Raw genomic sequence first — 20,864 nt, forward strand, 5'->3', positions numbered from 1 at the left:
ATGTGAGTGTAGATGTTGTCACCTGTCTCCCAGGCAGAAAGGCCAAAATAGTGGGAGGGAATCTAATGTTTGGGAGCTGGAACATTGAGGGCAATGGAAATAGATGGTTTGCTCTGCTGTGCCTGGGACTTGGAAAAGGGTTCTCCAGTTGAGAGGCATGCGAGGGGGGGGGGGACATGGGATGGACAGGGAAAGAGGGAATGGGGTGGGGATGTCCTGTTTTCTCTCGAGGACTGGGCCAACTAAAAATCCAAGTAAACAAACTGCTCTTTCTGGTCTCTGTGCAGACCCATGTGTGAGATACATGTGTGCACCCACATATGCACATGGAGGAAGGGCTGAGACCAAAATGCCTGCCATCCCCAACTTTGTTATTCTGTACGAAATTGAAGGAGAGCATTTTGTTGATGGGAGCCTTTTAAAAACAGGAACATTTTGGATGCCACAAAGCATTGTCCTTGCTCTGCTTTGTTTTCTTGGTGATGCCGTGTAGCAGTGCATTTGGTCCTGTAATGGCCGCTGAAACAGATCCAAGCAAGGACCATGTTTCTTGCCCTTGTACTGGTGTCTTGCAACCAACAAAATGGCACCCAGTGGCCACAGGGTCTTCTCCAAAGTCGGTGGTGGCAAATAGTGTGTGTGTGTGTGTGTGTGTGTGGCAAATAGTGTGGGTGTCATGAAAGCGCCCTTCCCCCAAATAAAGCCGTCTTTCAAGGTGATTGAGCACCAGTGGACTATCGGCTCAGCACTGAAACTGACTCTATTGAGGCCTCCTTCTGCCTGCGGTGACATGAATGCTGTATGATTTTTCCCTCTAGTACTTGACCTGTGGTGATGCAGTTCCACAAGGACATCATTGCTCAGTGCTGTGACCCAATAGCATAGCTAAGGGGAGGGCACGGTCAGTATTTTAGGTGCAACAATGCGCCATGTAAGTGGGCCCTCCCACTCGCTGTCACAGCCATTCTGAGCTAACACGGCACGTCGCAGCACCAGCAATGTTTACCGTGCCCCCCTGCAGCTACACTACTGCTGTGACCACCTAGTGATAGTTTTGGGGGTGTGCACCAGTCCCAAGTTTCTATTCATTGGGCCGCACCAGATCTCTGGTTGTGTCTTGTAGTAACCAAGCTCTCCTCTCCCTTTTTTCCATTTTTTTCCTCCCAGCCTGCAGTCCAGGCACATTCAAGTCAAAGCAAGGAGAGAGTCTGTGCTCCCCCTGCCCCCCCAACAGTCGGACAAACGCTGGAGCAGCCACCCTCTGCACATGCCGGGGCAACTATTTTCGAGCAGACACCGATCCCCCTGACAGCGCCTGTACCAGTGAGTCTGCCTTTGTGCCTTTTAAAAGTCTGATTTATATATTCATTTTTCTCTTATTATCCCACACTGCCTTGAGAATCCAAGGTGGGTTGGACCTCTTTTAAGCCAAAGCTTAAAACTTTAAAATAAACCAGAAGAAATCCAAAACTAAAAGCCTACCAAATCCAAGCAAGACAGAAACATCGTAATTAGCCACACGTATGGCATACAAACAGCCAGTCCCAGCTTCCAAGCAAGTATACTTGCATGTGATATGATACCTGCATAATGCACAAAGTGCATTGTTCCCTCTGTTGAGGGCTGTCTTGAATTTTACACAGAAGGAACCAGGGTTTGCTGCTGGGTGTACACTTGACAGGGAGCTGCAGCCAGTCCCAGCTTCCCAACAGGTTTACCTGCACAGTACATACTTACTGCATTAATGTTGTTAGGTATATACTTTAAACCTTAGGAGCAGTGGCGTAGCTAGAGGGGGTGCAAAGCACTAGGTTTTGCAGGTACCTGAATATGCTGTGCGAGCAGCCCTTCCTCCTCTCCCTTGGAGCCATTCCTCACAGTGGGAGCATTCACCTCCATTTTGCTCCCGCCACCTGGAATGGCTCCTAGGGGGAGGGGCTGCTTGCACGGTGCATTCAGGCGCCTGCAAAACGTAGTGCTTTGCACCCCCTCTAGTTATGCCACTGCTTAGGGGTACACCTAACACAATGTAATATATGAAATGGCTCTGAAAATGAACCCTGATATGGTCTTGAAGTATTTCAGGGAAATGCTTGGAGTTCAATGACTCTCCGTCCCACTGGGTAACCTGCCACCCCCCCCCCCCTGAAGTTTTCTGGGAGTTTCTGAGGCAACTTCTGGGAAATAAAATGGTGGCCACCAGTTGATCAGAGAAACACCATCACAAAACTGACAGTGGGAAAAGTAAAGCTGTTTTAGGACACCACCTCCAACTGCAAGCCAGAATTTCTCACCACAGAACTTTTGGTTCAGCTCTACTTTGAACACTCAGAAAACTATTAATTTTAAATCTTAGGGGGGGGCAGTTTAGTTTTTTAGAAAGTCCAGTGGAATGAATTAGGTGGAATGAATTAAGGCTTGGGTTCTGGGATGCTGAGAGCCGTTTTGATGAATTTGTTCCCTTGGCAGGTGTTCCATCAGCTCCGCGCAGCGTCATTTCCAATGTGAACGAGACATCGCTGGTGCTGGAGTGGAGCGAGCCGCGCGATTCGGGCGGGCGGGACGACCTGCTCTACAATGTCATTTGCAAAAAGTGCAGTGTGGAGCGCCGCCTTTGCATGCGCTGCGATGACAACGTGGAGTTTGTCCCCCGCCAGCTTGGCCTGACGGAGAGGCACATCTACATCAGCAACCTCATGGCCCATACGCAGTACACCTTCGAGATCCAGGCCGTGAATGGTGTTTCTAGCAAGAACCCCCAGAACCCCCAGTTTGCATCAGTAAACATTACCACCAACCAGGCAGGTGAGTGCTCAGCTCTCCTCCTGGGAACCAGTGCGTGGACTTCTCTGCACAATCTTGCAGCAGTGGACTGAGGCAGTGGCGTAGCTAAAGGAGTGCAGGCGGTAGCAATTGCACAGGGCAACAAGCTTTAGGGGGGCAACAAGCTGAGCTTGGCACTAGTGGCCAAAATTGTGAACACCTGGGTTGCACAAGTAATACCATCATGTTATATATCATTGGAAAGGTAATTTAATGCTGAATGCAATGAAACAAACCATGCTGAAATATCTGTATTCTATCAAAGGTTATGGCCAATTAACTAGAAAATATTTTATTTATTTACTTAATAAATTAAATTTGATTTCATCGTGGGGAGGCTACAAAATCTTATTTGACCCCAGGTAACAGATAGATGCCTTAGCGATGTCACTGCCCCATTTTTCACTTTTTTAAAAGTCTGGGTGTGACGTCACTTCCGGGGCATCATTTTGCACTTGACAGCGGGTTACACTTTCATTAGCTATGCCACTGGGCTGAGGACCAGTGAGGCTTTTTGGAATGTGGCCCTGAATCCTTGTCCCTGTCAAGGAACCGTGGGGACAAAATCCGATCTTTCATTGCTAGAATTTCTAGCCATCGTTGTTTCTGCGAATTGAAAGGTGCCTGTGGTTCTTACATGAAGCATCCAGAAACAAGAGGAATTCTTACAGTAGCTCTGGGTCTTGTTTCTAGAATCTTGACTCAACACCTCTAGCCAGGCTTGACTCTGTATGAGTTCAGAATTTCCCTATGCAGTGAAAGACGCGAGTGGGCACAGCCGCCTGGAAAGGGGAAGAAGACGGAAAATACCTGAGATGGTGGCATCTCCAATCCCTGTCTTTAGAATGCCAGGGAGCATTTGGTTCAAAGATGGCAGCTGGCAATAGGTGGGTGGGCATCTGCTAGGATGCTTGATGATAGTCTGTCAACATTTCAGAAATGTATAGGGATAGGGTGGTTGTATTGAGGACTTCAGTAGAAGATGCTGAAAGAGTTTTGCTTCCAGATGATAGATTGAATCCTTTAGCTTTAGGTGGCTGTATTCCGTTCTCACAGTAAATATGTTGGCACATACAACTGATATCACACTACCGTTCTTCACCATATTGAAGCGAACGTGCATTGGCTGTTCAGTAAGGCCTTCTACATATGCAGCAGAATGAGGTGCTGGACTTGACTGTACCACTTCAGACTGCAGGAAACAGATCCTGTTTTTTTACCCACTCTTAAAAACTCCCTGCAAGCTGAAAACAAGCATATCAGGAAGAAGGCTCTAACCCAATCTTCTCACTACAGTACTAGCTTGCTACTCACGGGGTGATTTCTTTAACATAAGAATTCAAACAGCGATTCTCCGTTGAATGTCGGAAATGGTCCAGTCCCCTCCTGCAAGCTTATTCCTAGCACATTTTGTTCCCTGTGTAGAACTAACCTAAATTGGAGCACTTGAAAGTAGCCGTGTGGATGCCATGTCAGTGTGTCTCCAATTTACCAGTTATGGAGGTCTTGAAAAATCTTCAAATATGGTAGAACAGTGTTGGTCGTAGGAGAGCCAGGCACCTGTGGCCAAAAGTGGACCTACCTCTGTAGCTCCCTAAAGGAACAGAAGTATTCCTCCCTACATGGTTGTTATTTCTGTTGACTTGGAGGGAGGCCAACCAGTTTCTTTCATTCTGCAGCTCCGTCAGCCGTTCCCACAATGCACCTGCACGGCACCACAGGGAGCAGCATGTCTCTTTCCTGGGAGCCGCCCAAGCAACCCAATGGAATTATCCTGGACTACGAGATAAAGTACTTCGAGAAGGTAAAGCCAGTATTTGTTCGAAGGGATATAATCCCACTCGTCATTAGGGCCCTGGCTATGTTCATACAGGCAGGCATTTTGGTTTAACAAATGCTGGACATGTTTTGTTCTTGCAGACAGGGGGATTAGCTAATGTGGTGCAATTCTCGTTTAGCAAAGAGTGTGAACTTGAGAGCCAGGTAGACCTCAGTTCCAGTTTGGGTGTTTGGCCAAGTGCTAGTTCTCAGCTCCAGCCTCCCCTCTGCAATGCAGGAACATTGATCCTGTTGTACCTTACAGTGTGTGTGTGTGTGTGTGTGTGTGTGTGTGTGTTCTTGAGGCTTGAACGATCTACTGTTTTTCTAGAAGGTCCAAGGTCCACAAGCTGGATCCAGGTGCTAAAGAATGGCTCTGGGAGGTGGACATACAATTAACCTGAAGGACCAGGGTGCACGCTGAGGGGGTTGGTTGGGCATGGGTTTTTGTAAGGATGAATGTGAGGGCCATGTGGTGTCCTGTTGTGAAGCAAGGCAGCAGGGAGAAGCTGGAGAGACCACACTGGTGGCTTGGCAATGATCAAAAGGAGGCAGAGGACCGCAGGAGGCCTTTCTAGCTAGAGAGGATGGAGCCTCAAGAGGGCAGAGGATTTAGGAAGAGGGAGGCAGCAGGATGGGAGGACAAGTGAGGAGGAAACTGCCGAGAGAGAGAGAGAGAGAGAATGAAGGAAAAGTGCAGAAGGAATAGGGTGAGGAGGAGAAATCAGATGAGGAAAGAAAGAGAGGTGTGGAGATGGGTGGCGATTGATGGTGTCCAAGGGCGAGGAAGCCACATGGAAGACAGAAGGGGACTAACCCAACAGGGGGAAGGGAACCACTGGGGCCAAGGGAAACAGCCACACCTCCTAGGGTCTGGCAGGTCTGTGGGCAGGGGCTTTAGGGCCCCCACATACCCCCTCCTTCCAGGAAGCCCCGCAGACCACCAAGCATTTGACCCACTGGTCTTTGAGCCCATACAGCGGCCAGGACCATGCAGCTGGACACAGACTAATCCCAGGGTGCTCAACCACGTCCCCAGACAAAAGAACTCTGTGTAAAAGGACCCAAGTAAGGAGGCTGTGGGTATTGCAAGGACCAGATGAGAAGGGGAATGAATTCCCCTAAAGACCGTAGTCATTGTTCCCTGTTCCATCTCCTTCTTGCTCCATACCGTAAGAGAAGAAGAAGAGGTGTAAGAGAAGTCCCAACATGTCCACCCCAACCCCGTTGAATTATGTTGAATTGCCACCCTGAGATGAGGGTCAATTGATTGAAGCATGCTGCACAGGTGCTGCTCCTGATTGATTCAAACAAGGAAAGGAACAGGGGGACAAGCTGGTGTTGAAAAGAGGAATGCACAAGTAGTTTGTGTGAATGCTATCAGAGTCTAGCCTTCCTTGCTGCCTCTTTCCATCCTGGAGAAATTATCTAGAAGGCTGTGCAGAGGATAATTCTGGGACCTCCTCACTCTCCATGGCACATAAGCCTCTTTCCTACCACTGTGGGCAATCTCTAAAACTCTGTTAAGGTGAATGCATACAGCCCCAGACTGGGAGGGGCTGGATTCTGCTCTCAGTCACACCTTTTCTATGTTTTTTCCCCCACAGCAGGGCCAGAGCGATGGCATTGCCAACACAGTCACCAGCCAGAAGAACATGGTACGCTTGGAAGGGCTGAAGTCTGATGCTGCCTACATGGTGCAGGTTCGGGCGCGTACAGTGGCTGGCTACGGTCAGTACAGCCTCCCCATGGAGTTTCGGACAGTGGAAGACGGTATGACTTTTCCAGCCATTCCAGCATGTCCTTCCATCCCTTTCCCTGTACTTGCTGGTCCCACTTGACAACACTCACCCTTCTCTCTGTTCTGTCAGGCTCCAGCAGCAAGAGCTTCCAGGAACTGCCTCTGATTGTGGGATCAGCCACTGCTGGGCTTGTCTTTGTGATAGCCGTGGTAGTCATTGCCATCGTCTGTTTCAGGTACTGGCTTTGAAAAGTCTGGAAGTGAGACTGGAACCTGAGCTCCATGGAGAGGCGGGAGGCATACTTCGAGCTTAGGGCTGTCTCTCGAGAGTCAAGACTAGGTTCTCCCTTGTGTAGGACTCTGAATACTCTCCTGCTGTTGTTAGCTACTGTTTGTGCATAGATAATAGACAGAGCTGAAGTGGCTTTTGGAGGTAGCAGGGAGGAGAATTCCCAGCATGCATATTGAAATCTAGGCTTTGGAATTTGAATGGTGATTTTGGACTAAGTGTTCTGGGGGTGGCAAAGAATCAATTTTCGCTGAGCTCGTGTGTTCTAGTGCTCCGACCGTGATGACAAAATGACAAGGAGGAGAGCAAGCCTGGGATGCATTTGACTCTCCTTTTCTCTTTTGGGCAGGAAGCAGCAAAACAGTGCAGACTCGGAGTACACGGAGAAGCTACAGCAGTACAGTGGGTATCAGCCTGGGAGTGACATGTGCAGAGTTGCATGTGCATGTCGGAGTTTGTCTGTCGGCTATGCAGACACTTGATTATGCTTAGATTTATTATAGCAGTGCCTCTTTGCCTCTCAGTCTTGCTTGTATGACTGCACTCTGCAGCAAAGAGAACGTTGCTCTTGCTGGCTGATGCAGCTGCTTTTGAAGGCTGCCTGGCACTACGAACCCCCAGAATTGGGTTTGTTTAGGGCACGCCCAAGAGTCACTCCATTTGGAGTATTAGGAGAAAGAAGGTCACGTTTCTGGCCCTTATTGTACTGAGGAACAACTCTAGAGTCTAAGAGCCTAAGGTGGGGGGGGCGGCCCTGGGGGCGGGCGGGCGGGGAGCAGGAGGCAGGGCAGGGAGCAACAGTCATACCAGATCCCAACCTCTGTCCTGGGGGAGTTCAGAGCGGCTTCAAGCTGCTCTGCTGTCCTCAGACGTGTGCCACCTCAGGAGGTGATCAAGTTTGAGGAGATCCAGTGGGGCCAGGGTGCCTTACCCAGAAGTAAGGGGAAAAACTTACCTCTTGCTGAGCCACTTTGGGCCCCTAATCCCACGTTGGATACAGCGCAAGCCTCTTGGCTTGTCTGTTCCAGCATAGGGTAGAATTGCGCCCTAAGTTACATAAGAACATAAGAAGAGACCCGCTGGATAAGGCCACAGCCCATTAGTCCAGTTTCCTGTATCTCACAGTAGCCCACCATAAGAGACTTTCATCCTGGTGCCATCCCTTACATCTGGCATTCTGAGGTAAACTAAAATCAGGAGGTTGCACATAAACATCATGGTTTGTAACCTGTGATGAACATTTCCTCCAGAAATGTGTCAAATCCCCTTTTAAAGGCATGTGGGCCAGATGCCATCACCATGTCCTGTGGCAAGGAGTTCCACAGTCTAACTACGCACTAAGTAAAAAATATTTTATTTTATCTAAATATGTTCTAAATATGCCCTCCTGCACTGTGAATAAAAAGCAACTTCTCCCACATGCAAAGCTAATCCCTCCTCTGCCCTTGCAGTAACTCCTGGAATGAAGGTTTACATCGACCCTTTCACCTATGAAGACCCCAATGAAGCTGTCCGTGAGTTTGCCAAGGAAATTGACATTTCTTGTGTGAAGATTGAGGAGGTGATTGGGGCAGGCAAGTTGCATTTTTGTAACCCATCTCATGTTTATGCAGGGAAAACAGAGAGGGGCAGGCAGGTGCTGATGGCACTTCTGGGCAGGTAATCATCCTGTCAAATTTTTATTTATTCACTCATTCCCTATGCAGGTGAATTTGGGGAAGTCTGCCGGGGCCGGCTCAAACTGCCCGGCCGGCGGGAGATCTTTGTGGCCATCAAAACGCTGAAAGTCGGCTACACTGAGCGGCAGAGGCGGGACTTCCTAAGTGAGGCCAGCATCATGGGGCAGTTTGACCATCCCAACATCATACACCTGGAAGGTGTGGTCACCAAGAGCCGGCCAGTCATGATTGTCACAGAGTTCATGGAGAACTGCGCCCTGGACTCCTTCTTGCGGGTGAGATGGAGCTCGTTATCCTGCCAAGATCTCACTTGCCTCTTTTCACGAAGATGGAGCAACTCTTTCCTTGCTTGTTTCTTTCATGTTGCTGTGTGTGGGAGTGCCTGCATGTTCACAAGAACAGGTTGCATCTTTTCACATATCAGCTATATTTCCCTTCCAGCACGTTGCAGGTTACAAACCTCCAGCAGGACTGTGCATATTCTCCAATTTAAAAAAAAAACCTCTGTGAAATTATGTACCAAGAGAAGAGCTGAATAGTTCTGCCTGTATAAATTTTGCAGATATCCTGAGCTTTGCATATATATGCTTTATTTCACACAGTCATTTCTGCCTCTGCTAGTCATGGGGAGAGACGAAGGGCCACTGGGGTCCTGTTTCCACTGCAAATCCTGCTGAGCTACTCATGGTTTCTAAGATTTCAGCAGACGTTGCCCCTGCACTTTCACTCGTATCTTTACTGCCTTTGAAGACTAGAAAATTGTCTTTTATAAAAAAGGAAGCTGGGGTTCTCATTATGCCAAATTCTATAGCTGTTTCTATATTCTGTGATCACAGAATAAGCACATCACTGTCTATGCTTTAGCAGTACCTGGAATCTCTTTGCCTCCATCATGTCCCATCCATGTTCCCCCATAATCCCTTTGAAGCACATGAAGGAAACTTTAGGCCACAATTCCACTGCAGGCACACAGTTCAGAAACCTGGAACCAGCTTCAGCTTATAACCCCCAGGCCAACAGGCAACTGCCTTCAAGCTTTTCTCAGTTTCTTCCCAGAGCTTTTAATTTCATCACTTTCATGAGAAGGAAGCATTACTGGGTCAGTAGGCACCTTGGGTGGACAGTAGGAAACCATCCAGGGTTTCTTGCTAGAGCTGCAGGATTCTGGCGTGGACTTTTGGACCATTAGAACCAAAATTTAGTATGCATGTGCCACCTAGATTGGAAAAATCCTAACTAGCCTACCCTGGTAATGTCAGACAAACCTCCTTTTTAAAGAAAAGATTAATTTATTTCACACAAAAATTAAGAGCATTTAAAAACAGAACTGCATAAGAAACTTAAAAATCCAGACAAATGCAAAATTTAAGTAGATCACAAACCAATAGCAGCATCCAACAAATCAAGACCCACTTCTAATAAGTCCCACCAAGACTTGAGATTTGAGTTGTCTAGAAACAGACATTTCTGTTTAGTTGTCTAGACAGGATTCTAAACACCCAGCCAACATACAAAATTTAAATTGTTTGAAGACAAAAACAAGTTTGAGATTTAAATTTCTTATAAATAAGACAGGTCATAAAATACAGGCACCCCCCAATCCACAGGGGTTTCATTCCAGGCCACCACCACGGATATGGGGGGGGGCACCACGAATATGGGGGGGCACACACAGTTTAGCATTTTAAAACTAATAGAGCTGTGAAGTTATGCTTTTCATCAAAACAGAAACAAACTCTTTTCAAGTCAGTCTTTGATTTTGGTGTCTGCAGGCTGAAATTTTTTTTCCCCATCTCTATCTAGAAGCAAAATGGGGGGGGGGGGGTCGCAGAATCACTGTGATCTTGCAGTTTGAAGAGCAGTATCAGAGGAATGAATGGGGGGGATGATCTTTTACACCCTGTATCTGAGTGGAGGGATGTGATTCTGACTCTTCTGACTTTCCTGTTTGTTGGTAGCTGAACGATGGGCAGTTCACAGTGATCCAGTTGGTTGGAATGCTACGTGGCATTGCAGCGGGCATGAAGTACCTCTCCGAGATGAACTATGTGCACCGGGACTTGGCCGCCCGAAACATCCTGGTCAACAGCAACCTGGTGTGCAAAGTGTCTGACTTTGGGCTGTCGCGCTTCTTGGAAGACGACCCCTCAGACCCCACCTACACCAGCTCACTGGTACGTGGATGTTTCACTGACACAGTCCTTCTTGGAGGCCTGGCAGAGAACCCTGTGCAGAACCCACAGCCCAGGCTGGCTTTAGAAAACTCCAGGCACCTGCCCTTGAAGTAGAGACCCCACAACAATGGGCTTAGCAGGCAAAAAAGCAACACTGAGGCTGGGTTTAGAGTGATGGAAGGTGTCACTGGGGGACACCCAACACTGAACAGTTGGTGGGAGACTCAAGGCAGACAGAAGAAAATGCTTCTTCACACAGTGACACTTAACTTGGGAATTTCCTGCCACAAGATGTGGTGGCAGCTTCTGGCTTTGGTAGCTTTAGAAGAGGAGGAGACAAAAACATGGAGGAGAAGTCTTCCACTGGCCAACAGGCTATATGGGCGAGTTCAGAGGCAGATGCCACTGGATACTAGTCATGGGGACTGTTGTCCTCCTGGCCTGTTTGTTTACTTCTCCAAGACATCTGCTTCACCACAGTGGAAAATAGGATGCTAGTCTAAGATGTATCTTTGGTCTGATCCAGCAGGACTTGCATGTGGCTGTCACCGACAACCGCCACCCTGCCTTTCTTCCTCCACCCCCACCATCCACAGCAGCCACTGAAATGTGTGTGTGGGGAGCAACATCCCAGGATGATGACATCTTGTCGCGCTTTTCACATTACTAAAGAGTGCTGGAGGAGAGAGGAGGAGACACAGGGCTGCTGGTTTTGGCAGCAGCCTCAGGCCTGCCATTGCATCTAGTTCTGCCGCGAATGGAACATAACCCTGTCCCAGCTGCTCTGCCGGCCAAGCCAATAGGATGTGTCTGGACAAAATTTTCCTACCCTCTATGCAACACCAGAAAGCAAAGGAACTTGGAAGGCATTGAATTTATTATGGTGGAGTTTCGGTATCCGTGGGGGATCTGTACCAGACCCCCCCCCTGCAGATACCAAAACTCACAGATAATGAAATCCTTTGGTTCCAACCCACAGAGCCTCCAGATGTGACCGGAACCTTGTTCTGTTTGCATCTTGAGCCTTTCTTAGGCCCATAGAGGCTGCACACGCCTCTACGGGCTTCAGAAAGGCCTCCGGAGGTCCTAGAAGGGCAGTTCTGGCTACCTCTGGAGGCCTTTTTGAGGCCCAGAGAACATCTCCGGTTATGCCCTGGAGCTTGGCCCTAGACCACAGGTTTGGAACCCATGGTGTACTAAGACCATGAATAACAAACCCGTGGATAATGAAGCTGGATCTGTATATTAAATACACTGCTATACACCTTGTGTCCCTGAGAATGAGGTGGGATATAAAACTTTTAAAAGAAATAAGTCAAAAAAAATGGCAGTAATTACTCTCCAAGCCAGTCTGGGACAAAAATTGCTTTCTGAAATGGGTGCGGGGCATCATCTTCAAAGGGTGGAGCCCCCTACAGTCCCTTTCGCAGACCTCACACAACTTAAGGGGCCCCGTTTCACTTCTCCATCCTCTGTCACAGGTGCTAGCAGGGGCTGTGGGGGAGCTACACAGTAGGCACTAATTAATTAGATCAAGTCTGTCTTTCCCCAGGGTGGCAAGATCCCAATTCGGTGGACAGCTCCAGAGGCCATCGCCTACCGCAAGTTCACTTCTGCCAGCGACGTGTGGAGCTACGGGATTGTCATGTGGGAAGTGATGTCGTATGGCGAGAGGCCTTACTGGGACATGTCCAACCAGGATGTAAGTGTGGGCATTACAGGCAGGGGGGATTGCAGCACAAAAGGAGAAGGAACAAATCCCAGATGACTTAACCCCCCCCCCCTTTCATTGTTTCTGCAGGTGATCAACGCTGTGGAGCAGGATTACCGCCTTCCTCCCCCCATGGATTGTCCCACAGCACTGCATCAGCTCATGTTGGACTGTTGGGTGCGTGACCGCAACCTCCGGCCCAAGTTTGCACAGATAGTGAACACGCTGGACAAGCTTATCCGCAACGCAGCCAGTTTGAAGGTCATCGCCAGTGTGCAGTCTGGGTCAGTGTCGTTTACCCCCTCACCCTCCCCAAGCACAGGCAACCTGCTGTGTCTGGACTAGTCAGTGTCAAGTCTCTAGCTCTCATGGTTTATGGCGGAAAACCTCTGGATAGAACCTTGGGAGTTGGAGGCAGGCAGCAACCAGGGCCTGAGCGAAGAGCCAAAGGGTGGATGGGGAAGCGGATGGCCCCTTAACCGTTCATACGACACAGGACTGCCTGGCCTGACCTGCCCACCCGCAGCCCTTCCCTCTCGAGCTTTGCCTGACCTCTGGGCTCTCTCGTCCTTCGCAGCGTGTCTCAGCCGCTCCTGGATCGCACTGTGCCGGATTACACCACCTTCACCACTGTGGGTGACTGGCTTGACGCTATCAAAATGGGACGATACAAGGAGAACTTTGTCAACGCTGGCTTTGCCTCCTTCGACCTGGTGGCCCAAATGACAGCTGAGTAAGTAGGGAGGGATTCCTGAGCAGGGAGGCAGGCAGTTGCTCTACAGCATGGGAAGAAGGACCCTGCCTTGCAAGCAGCAGGCATGCCCAGACCTGCTGGTCTCTTGGCTGGGAAGGAACCAGCCAGCAGTGGCAGGCTGTCTGGTTCACCAAGTTGGCTGCAGCACTGTCACGAGGCCGAGAAGTTGCCAAGTTGGCTCACGTATAGACCCGTCGATACAATATTTTTGTTTTGTTTTTAAGTCCTGGAATTCAGTCAGGCCTGTTCAGCTGTTACCTGACCATTAGGAGCGTTCTCATGATGAGATCAGGAACAGGCTTTTACACCCACTTTCCCATCCTGCTTTCTTCTCTGTAGGCAGAAGTTAACACCCTGGAGGTCAAGTGATGACTGAAAAACATGTGTGTGGAGTTATTTAATTACCTTTGATCCCCCCCCCCCCCCCACTAAGCAGACCCAGACCAATATAGTTTTAGCAGGGTGGCTGCATTCTGTGCCCTGAGACCATACTTGGGGGGGTTCAGATATAAGGCTGGTGAGCTGGTTATGGCCCTCAGAAGCTCTTTATCCAGCCCATGTGGTAATTGGGCTCTCCCGGCATTGCCCTTTCAGCAGTGCCACTTCTGCTGAGGCTTGGGGGGAGAGGCCTCAGAGGGCAAGGAACTCTACGAGTGAATGGACAGACCAAGAAGGGTGAGAGAGGGAGATGCAGCTGAGGTACTGGGAGAATCCAAATATCATGCAGGCTACCCTTTCAACAGCACTACATCTGCTGGGGTGTCATTTTGCCGAGCACCTGAACTGAAAAGTGATGCCTTAGCAGATGTGATGCCTTTCGACTGAAAGGGCTGCCCGCATGATAATTGGACTCTCCCATATCTTGAAAATATGATCAAGATTTGCATATTTTCTGTCATTTGCAACTAATGAGTTCCTACATGAGAACAAAGTGCTGATTTTTGGCCCGTCCTCTACTTAATGACGTCACTTCCTACTTAATGATGTCACACCTGACCCTCAGCAGGCACCACAAATGCTGTTTGGCCCACTGTATGGGTTTGACACTGCTGCTCTAATCCATAATTGGATTCTGCTTGGTTGGCAGAAGGAAAATGGTTCACTGACCCACTGATAGAGCACTGGCCACTATTTGGTGAGCCACCTCGTGCCTGCTAGTGATGGGCTTTTTGCAAACCATGGTAGAATGACTAGACTGTCACCTGTTCTGTTCTTAAGCAAAATACTAGCACAGGCTAGTTATGCCTCAATCCTTAAGAGAACCTGAGTACGAACTTTGCTTTGTCAGTTTAATTAAAGCACACCAGTAAACCATGGGGAAGCTTGTTTTTTTTTTAAAAAAAAAAAAAAAGCTAGACCACGCAAGACTGAAGCCTGCCTCCTCCTGCTGTGAGCTGTGTGTTCTCTCCAATTAAAACAAAATTAAGAGTTTTGCTCCTGGGTACCCCAAATTCCACACCAAGGAAAGCTGAAATCTCTGACCTGTGTAAATCATGAACATTTGCTCTAATTTATTCTGCTCCTTCTAATCATGGGAAAGACAAACAGAGATGCAAGCACTAAAGCTCCCACTCTTGTGCACCAAGAGTCTCCTTCTTTGCTTCCATTCCACCCCTCTGCCTTCTGACACTTTACTCTGGGGTTGCCAACTACATTTCCAAGCCGATGGTTGCAGCCTTAAGGGCTGGAACAGACTGCCCAATGTCTGAAACTCTCGATCTGATCCAGCAAGGCAAATCTTCTGGTACTAAACCTTCTTTAAAAAATGACATCAGAGGTCTTCAGCATGCCAAAATCTGCACCCTCATATGCATTTCTCTGCTCGTATGTTGTGGGATAAATTCATGCATAACCCAATTTTATGGGCCACTATGCCATCGGAATTCATGTTCCAGCAGTACAGCCTGCTTTACAGCTGTCACAATGACATGCCATTTTGCACAGCCAGGCCACTGCCCCAAGCAGAGAACTATAGTCTTCCAACAAGCCCCAGTGCCAGTAAGTCATTGTGGGGGGCTGGCAGGAGGTGGTGGCTGGGCAGAATGGAACAGGGAGAAGTCAAAACAGGGCAGAGACTGGAGCAGGGAGGGGGGCAGGTCAAGACCAGGGAAGAGACATTATCGGTAGCAGCAGCACCATTGATGTCTTATTCCCCTTCTAGTTCTCAGTCTGCCTTCCTGGGTCCTCTAGGACTTGTGCTACCAAAATTTGTGGCATATGTCAGAGTAGACTCATTTGAACAGTGGGGGCTTATCTTGGGGCAAGAGAACAAATGTTCCCTTACCCAGAAAAGACCTCTGAGACTACACCCCTCTCCCCAAATGCAGTGCACACTTTGGTAGCACGACTGCAGGATTTTGCTAGGCCTGCGCTGGCAACCCTGCTCAACCAGGTTTGTAGCTGTGCCCTGAGTCCCAGGGTCTGGTCTGGAGATATGTGAGGCAACCAGTTTGCTAAAGCTTAGCATGTCTACATCCAGTCGGTACCTGGATAGGAGACTGCTTAGGAACCCATTGGACACCATCATGAGCCTCAGTGGAGGAGGAGGAGAAGAAGAATGGGGAATCAGTGTAGTAAAAACCTTCAGCCTGTGTCTAGGTCAATGATTTAAAGCTATTCAAAGGTTTTCCTCTCTACAGTCGTGACTTGGATGCGTGCTGAAGCATTCATAAGACATGCATTCCATTGGGGAACTGGCTTCAAGACTAAAAACAAGGACTTTTGAATTGATCCTTTTTCAAGACAGAGAAATGTCCTTGGTGGGGATTCCCCTCCCCCAAAGGTGCAAAGCTGACTGTTTTAGGGCATCTGCACCAGTGCCACTTTGACCCCACAGTGCCTCTCCCCCCCCCCCCAGAAGTCCAATTTTGGCATGTTTTGAAGAACCAGGGACTAGACTTTGTAATTCACTTTTAATGAAACCTCTCAGCAACTGGTGAAACCAGTAATCAGCTGGTGTGCATAATAGTGCACTTTGGTCCCACCACCTGGAATGGCTCTGAAGGGGCCACTGCAGTGAGGCATCCTGCAAGACTTAGTGCTTTGCACCCCCTCCAGCTACACCACTGGTGTTGATAATGGGACAGGCTCAGGGAACAATCCTAACCAACTTTCCAGCAGCAAGGTAAAGGCAATGCAGCTCCCCCCCTCCTCTGAGGCTCCCAGGGAGGACTTCTGGTTCCTGACAAGCTCCTTTGGTACCTCTCTGCAGAACAGGGCAGGTTCCATTGAAAAACAGGGTTATTTTTCTTTCCTTCCTGTACAGCTATTTACAGGGTATTCAAAGGTCAAGGAGGTGCCCCTCCTCTTCTGAGGCCATGCTCTCCAAGACTTAACACAGCTAGAACTGTGTGCTCAGTGAAAGAAAAAGAGGCTTTTTGTTTGTTTTTAAATTGAGATTTCTTTGGGTTTCTGAGGTGAGGCCTACTTGGTGTGGGATTTTTGTCAGCACCTCAAAATCAGCACCTCAGACAGAAAATCCTGGTACTGATCTGATGGTGAGGGGTGCTGCAGGTGAGCTATTCAACTGTTGACATATCTCAGGCTGGATCCCTTGGCCTGCACAGCTGACATGAGTCTGGGAAAAAAAACAAAAAACACAACACCTGAATGTACCTCCACAGTAAGATTTACTACAACCACATGTTGTAGTAAATAAGGCTTCAGTCCTATATGCTTTCCAGGGAGTAAGCCCTATTAACCAATGGGACCTACTCTTGGGTAGACTAGCATAGGAGTGTGCTGTGAATCCTTTTTGGGCAACTGTAATGTTCCAGAGTAAGTCAAAGCAGCATTCTTTAGCAGCTACAGTGCAAGTCAATGGGATGACTGACTGTTCTAATTCCAAAAGGTGCGTAAATGCACCATTTTTCAGGTATACAGAAACATCCGGATTTTATCTGGCAGCATAAATCTCTCAGTTGAGTTCCTGTGACAAGAATTCCACACACCCTAAAAGGAAGATTTTTTTTTTTTCTTCTATTCTTGGTCCCCAACAGGTTTTAACGTAGGCCAGTGTTGTGGTTAATTTATATTGCAAGTGGGATGTGATGGGACCAAGGCTAATTTCAGGCCCCTCAGTGAGTTCAAAGAAGAGGTGAGATTTGAAGCAGGTACCTCTAGCTCACCCTCTTAACCAAAACACACAGTTTCTTATTGGTGTTTCTGGTGGTAGAGAGTTCCATGGGTCCACTGCACACATTTGTCTGACCCTGCAATATTCTTCTGTAGCTGAATGCTCTGGGATGTGCTGGTGACTCCTTTCCTCCTCTTGCCTTTTCAGGGACCTGCTCAGGATAGGGGTGACGCTAGCTGGACATCAGAAGAAGATTCTGAGCAGCATACAGGACATGAGGTTACAAATGAACCAGACGCTGCCGGTTCAGGTTTGACCGCCAAGGACTCTGGGTTTGGAATGGACCCGCTGGGAGAATCTCCCTAGGATTCTAGTTTGTGGTGCAGCCCAGCTTCCTGTGATTGTGGGGTTTTATTCCTTCTTCCTCACTCCCAACTCCCTTATCTTTGGGTGGAGTTTCTTGCCAACAGACTTATGGTGGAACAGACAAGGATGATCTAGGTAGATGAAATGCACGGCGGGGAGGGGGGGCAAGAAGGAACTTGCCTTTTTTGTATTTTTGCTGGTGTGTGCTTGGAATTATGCACCGGCAGCATGGAGTCTTCATATTGAAGACAGGTTACGTGGGGGGGCTCTCCCCCCACCCTCTACCCCCTTGCACTCATTCTGCCATTCATTTTTGCATCTCCTTCCAACGATATTGCATTATTTGGGCTTCACTGCCTGGGTGTTCACCAGTGGCACAGCATTGCGCCCCGTGGAGGCTCTTGCTGCAGCACATCCGTTCACTTCCGTCCTGGCAAAGAGGAAAGGATCCCCACGTGAATGAAGGAGCCTGCCTAGCACTGCACCTCACCGAGAAGGGGATCTGTCTGGCTGGGCATTTTTCCCCGTGCACTGACAGACAGTTGTGCTGTACCCAGCCCTGCCCAGGGACCTGCACAGGAAAGGCCTGCGGGGAGATGGCAGGCAGTCCGTTTGGGCCCAGCGTGCTGGAACTGCCACGCCAGCGATGGCTTCTATGCAGGGAGTTGAACGAGCCGGCTCCACATCTTGCAGTCACGGTCCCAGCGTTTCCAGAGGCCCGCCAGCGCGAGTTTGCACAGAGATCACAAGGACAGACGGACTCACAGGCAGCCTGCCCGCCCAGTGGAATTCAGGAGAGGGGAGGCTGAGCTGAGTGAAGGAGCCCGGCACCCCCTCCCTCCCTCCCTCCCTCATGTTTTATGCAGGAAGGAGCCGGCTCTGTCAGCCGCACACCCATCTCTGCAGATCCTTTTCTTGACACACGCTGTGATTGCTGCCAAAAAGACTGGAACACTTCTCTCTCTCTCTCTCTCTTTTTTTTTGTGGGGGGGGGGGTGTTTTGCTTTCTTCTGAAAGCCTCTGCAGCCCTGAGCCAAGGGGCAAGAGGCTCCCTCGCGGAGCTGGCAAGCTTGCATGTGTACGAGTGTGTGTACTGGCCGTCTGGACCGTGCAAGAGGGGCATGGGCGGAATAAAGGCAATAACCATTTTACTTGAGTTTCCTTCAATCGATCCCGCTCTCTTTATCTCTCGCTCTGCTCCGCTGTTCAGTACCAGCAACACACAAAATGTCAAACTCCTGCCCTTTTTTCCTTTGTACAGGTTTTTTTTTTTCTTCTCCTCGCCTCCGGGAGCAGTGGTGTGTGATCCCTTCCTTCCAGCCCCAGGCTATAAGTAATGAAAGCGTTGGGAGGATGTATTTTTCTCAGAGCAGATGGCGGCCACAGAGCGTAACCCTCTTCTCGCTCACCTGGCCACAGGATGCCTTGTTGGTTGGTCATACTGTGTAGTTTGTGTTCTTTAAAAATCCAGGTCAGCTGTGTCTCTTACCCACAATTCTCCATTATTTCCGGGATAACTCTGTCCAGCATACCAATGGGGATGAATGTGGGCCTGGAAGGTGAAGGAGGAAGAGAGGTGGATGATACTCTTCTGGATTGCACGAAGCAAAGATGGAAGGAGGGAGTTGGGTAGGAGCAGGAACGGATTTAATCAGGATCTGGCCCAAATAGTTCAGTCAAATATAGAAGGAGGACATAAAGTTAGGAGGCTTAGACTGCAATCCTATGCACACTTTCCAACTCAGTGGGGTTTACTTCTGAGTAGTCATGCATAGGATTGCGTTTTGAGCTTGCTTGGAGAGCAGAGTTCTATCATCCCTCCAAAACCCAGACTGAGGAAGTTAGTTGCTAATGTACAAGAGTGACCCTGAGCATGACCTTGGTGCCACACCTATCCATATCCCCTTTCTCTGCTTGAGGTTCTTCACAGCCCCCTTGCTCAGCAGACTGAACGGGTGGCAGAGAGCCGCCTCAGCTTTTCACGTGCTGCCTGTGGAAAAGGGCCTGAGAGTTGGAGGAACAGAGGCGCTAGGCTCCTTATGGCGTCCTCCCCTCCCACACAGGCACAAAAACCATTCTGGTTTCCAGCACCCGTGAGGGTGGACTACCCCCACAGTGCCAGCCTGATGCAAGTTGCCTGTGAAAAACTGCTTTTGGGAGGTGTGGACACACAGGTTTGTCTCCGTAGTTTCTGCCCTGCCTGCACTTGCTGCTCCCCTGAGGGAGACCAGGATCAGGTTGTTTGCAGTGGGGTTTTCTTTCTTCACCCAGACCACCTCTGGTTACTCCTGTAGTTTGATTTTCCAGTTCTCTAGAAAGCAGAGACTTGCCTGACCAAGCTGGAGATGTTCCTTCACAACTTGCTCATGCAGTGTGTTTGCAAAGGTGAGAAGTCAGGCCAGTGTTCTTTCTTTAAGATACTTCTCCGAACCTATCCCTATTTATCAGGACAGATCAGGCCCCTCCTTGGGAAGTGAACAAGTTCTCAACAGGTCACCAGGGGGATTCTTCTCATCCCCCTTTCCTCCAAACTGCTTCAAATGAGGGTGGAACTGTAAGATTTGCTTCAAAATAGCTGAGAACAGATAATAACTTTTTTGCTAGCCCTGCTGTGATTTAGTAGACTTCTTAGTTGCACAGAATTCTTTTTCCAATGCAATTCCTCCACTTTTCCTGGAAGAGAAGGCACTCAAAATCCTGCTACTTTCCCCAATCTAAGTATGCCTCCAGCAAAAGAGGACTGTTGTTCAGTGGTCAAGCACATGGTAGTCATCCTGCAGGTCCAATCCCAGGTCCAATCCCTGCAGTCTCCAGTATACAAGGTCTTGGGTAGCTGGGCTGGGAAAGATCTTTGCCTGGGGCCTTAGAGAGCGACTCCCAGTCAGAAGATGCTGAGCTACCTGGGCCAATATATGGGAGGCCAGAATTGTCTTGGGATCCTTTGGGGAGCCTCAATGACTCCCACTTGTGACCTGGTAAAGACACCCTTGGACATTCTGTAGCACAAGTGTCTAGTCCCTGCAGTGGCCTTTTTCTTTGTTTGCCTGGTTGCATTTTTATTACAGCTTAGTTTTAAAATTCAGACAACTGCAAGGGTCCTAGTCTCACAATGCATCCCTGACACCACAGTTTGGTAGTCTTTAAAAGACCAGTTTGAGCAAATAGATGATCAGGGAGAAACCTAGTGGGAAAGCTGTCTACGCAAACTAGTCCAGATCCCCCCCCCCAGTTATAATGCTGATGGTACCCTAGTTAGTACTTAGAACAAAACTCATTCCGTAGAGTTAATTCTGCTTTTAAAATTGAATCCTCTTGCATGTTGTTTTCAGGTATTAGTTATCCCAAGAAGTACTTTTCTTGGGGCTCTTCTGACTCCCTTGAACAAACCATTATCATTCTCTTCCTAGACAGAGGAAGAAAAAGCAATCCTTATT

The 20,864-nt window shown here is 48.9% G+C and overlaps 1 protein-coding gene across 5 annotated transcripts in view; it reads left to right on the forward strand.

Moving 5' to 3' along the window:
* EPHB3 (EPH receptor B3) overlaps positions 1-18,543 on the forward strand; it is a 52,345-nt gene extending 33,802 nt beyond the window's left edge. Inside the window, exons 3-16 of one of the 5 annotated variants that reach the window (XM_066621956.1) lie at positions 1,168-1,323; positions 2,470-2,805; positions 4,503-4,627; positions 6,252-6,414; positions 6,513-6,618; positions 7,021-7,073; positions 8,123-8,245; positions 8,378-8,417; positions 8,541-8,625; positions 10,309-10,524; positions 12,077-12,226; positions 12,326-12,519; positions 12,813-12,968; positions 17,272-18,543. In XM_066621956.1, the coding sequence (XP_066478053.1) occupies positions 1,168-1,323; positions 2,470-2,805; positions 4,503-4,627; positions 6,252-6,414; positions 6,513-6,618; positions 7,021-7,073; positions 8,123-8,245; positions 8,378-8,417; positions 8,541-8,625; positions 10,309-10,524; positions 12,077-12,226; positions 12,326-12,519; positions 12,813-12,968; positions 17,272-17,380 (2,012 nt within the window). In that variant the 3' untranslated portion in view covers positions 17,381-18,543. Of the gene's footprint in view, positions 1-1,167; positions 1,324-2,469; positions 2,806-4,502; positions 4,628-6,248; positions 6,415-6,512; positions 6,619-7,020; positions 7,074-8,098; positions 8,246-8,377; positions 8,626-10,308; positions 10,525-12,076; positions 12,227-12,325; positions 12,520-12,812; positions 12,969-17,271 lie in introns of all 5 variants that reach the window. The other 4 variants (XM_066621953.1, XM_066621955.1, XM_066621951.1 and 1 more) reach the window with 4 other exon arrangements.
* Positions 18,544-20,864: the final 2,321 nt, after the last annotated feature.

Source organism: Tiliqua scincoides, chromosome 3 (genome assembly GCF_035046505.1).
Source record: "Tiliqua scincoides isolate rTilSci1 chromosome 3, rTilSci1.hap2, whole genome shotgun sequence".
NCBI lineage: Eukaryota > Metazoa > Chordata > Lepidosauria > Squamata > Scincidae > Tiliqua > Tiliqua scincoides.